The sequence below is a fragment of the Sinocyclocheilus grahami genome, unplaced genomic scaffold (genome assembly GCF_001515645.1).
Source record: "Sinocyclocheilus grahami isolate Dianchi unplaced genomic scaffold, SAMN03320097.WGS_v1.1 scaffold1512.1, whole genome shotgun sequence".
Taxonomy (NCBI): domain Eukaryota; kingdom Metazoa; phylum Chordata; class Actinopteri; order Cypriniformes; family Cyprinidae; genus Sinocyclocheilus; species Sinocyclocheilus grahami.
The window spans coordinates 102,728-104,350 of NW_015506691.1; the positions used below are offsets into that span (position 1 = coordinate 102,728).

Genomic DNA, 1,623 nt, shown 5'->3' on the forward strand with positions numbered 1-1,623 from the left:
GTTCTGAGTCTAGTTCTGGTTCTGGTTCTGAGTCTGGTTCTAGTTCTGGTTCTGGTTCTGAGTCTAGTTCTGGTTCTGAGTCTGAGTCTGAGTCTGAGTTCTAGTTCTAGTTCTAGTTCTGGCTCTGGCTCTGGTTCTGGTTCTGGTTCTGGTTCTGAGTCTGGTTCTAATTCTAGTTCTAGTTCTAGTTCTGGCTCTGGCTCTGGCTCTGGTTCTGGTTCTGGTTCTGGTTCTGGTTCTGGTTCTTAGTCTGAGTCTGAGTCTGAGTCTGAGTCTGAGTCTGAGTCTGAGTCTGGTTCTGGTTCTGGTTCTGATTCTGGTTCTGGTTCTGTGTCTGGTTCTAGTTCTGGCTCTGGTTCTGGTTCTAGTTCTAGTTCTAGTTCTAGTTCTAGTTCTAGTTCTAGCTCTGGTTCTGGTTCTGGTTCTGGTTCTGGTTCTGAGTCTGAGTCTGAGTCTGGTTCTGGTTCTGACCTGTGTTTGGTTCCCCTGCAGATCTTCCGCTGGAGTGGAGAAAACTCCTACTTTGTGAGAGGATTCCTGGACTCTCTGCAGATGGGAGGAGGAGGGTGAGTCCTTCATCATCACACAACATTAAACCGATAACAGAGCTTTATCACAGTCCGGCTGCACCATTTTTAATGTTTCTGAAACAAGTCCCTTTTGCTCATCAAGGCTGCATTTATTTGATCAAAAATACAGTAAAATAGTAAAATATTGTTACAGTTTAAAATAACTGTGAATATCTGTTGAACTGTAATGTATTTCTGTGATGCGCAGCTGTATTTTCAGCATCATTCCTCCAGTCTTCAGCGTCACATGATCTTCAGAAATCAGTATAATATGCTGATTTGCTGCTCAAGAAACATTTCTGATTATTATCAGTGTTGAAAACAATATTTTTGTGGAAACTGTGACACAATTGATTTTTCAGGATTCACAGATGAATAGAAAGTTCAAAAGAACAACATTTGAAATAGAAATCTTTTGCAACATTGTTAATGTCTGTACTGGCACTTTTGCTCAATTTAATGCATCCTTGATAAATGAAAGTATTTTTTAAAATCATAATTATCCCAAACGTTTAAAACGGTAGTGAAGCGCCATTGATACGGACTAAAGAGGAAGTAGTTTTACGCTACTGTTTGTAGCTTCTGCTTTCTGAATGTGGAAGTGTGATCAATCTCTGATGAGCAACGAATCATTCGGTCATCGTTTACTCTCACACAACATTGCATCATATCTGAGCTTCTGCTTTACAGAAAACTAAAATAGATGAGGATTTTAATACAGAGCTCAAAAACAGATCCAAATGAAGGCTCATAACTATGGAAGCCTGTTTCCAATATAAAGGTAATTGTGACTTTATCTCACAATTCTGATCGTTTTTTCTCGCAATTCTGAGATTATATCTCACAATTATATATATATATATATTTTTTCAGAATTGTGAAATAAACTCAGGATTGTGAGATACAAAAAAAGTCAGAATTCTGGGATAAATAGTTTGCAATTACTTTATTTTTTATTCCGTGGCAGAAGAAAACTAAATTGTGAGATGTAAAATTTAAAAAAGTCATAATTCTGAATTCATATCTCGCAATTCTGACTTTATTTCTCAGAATT

The 1,623-nt window shown here is 37.7% G+C and overlaps 1 protein-coding gene across 1 annotated transcript in view; it reads left to right on the top strand.

Annotated features, from left to right (window-relative positions):
* The window catches only part of ncoa7a (nuclear receptor coactivator 7a), a 9,239-nt gene that overhangs the window by 3,564 nt on the left and 4,052 nt on the right, over window positions 1–1,623 (top strand). The window contains exon 5 of the mRNA XM_016257135.1: window positions 493–566. Coding sequence (XP_016112621.1) covers window positions 493–566 — 74 coding nt within the window. The remainder of the gene's footprint in view (window positions 1–492; window positions 567–1,623) is intronic.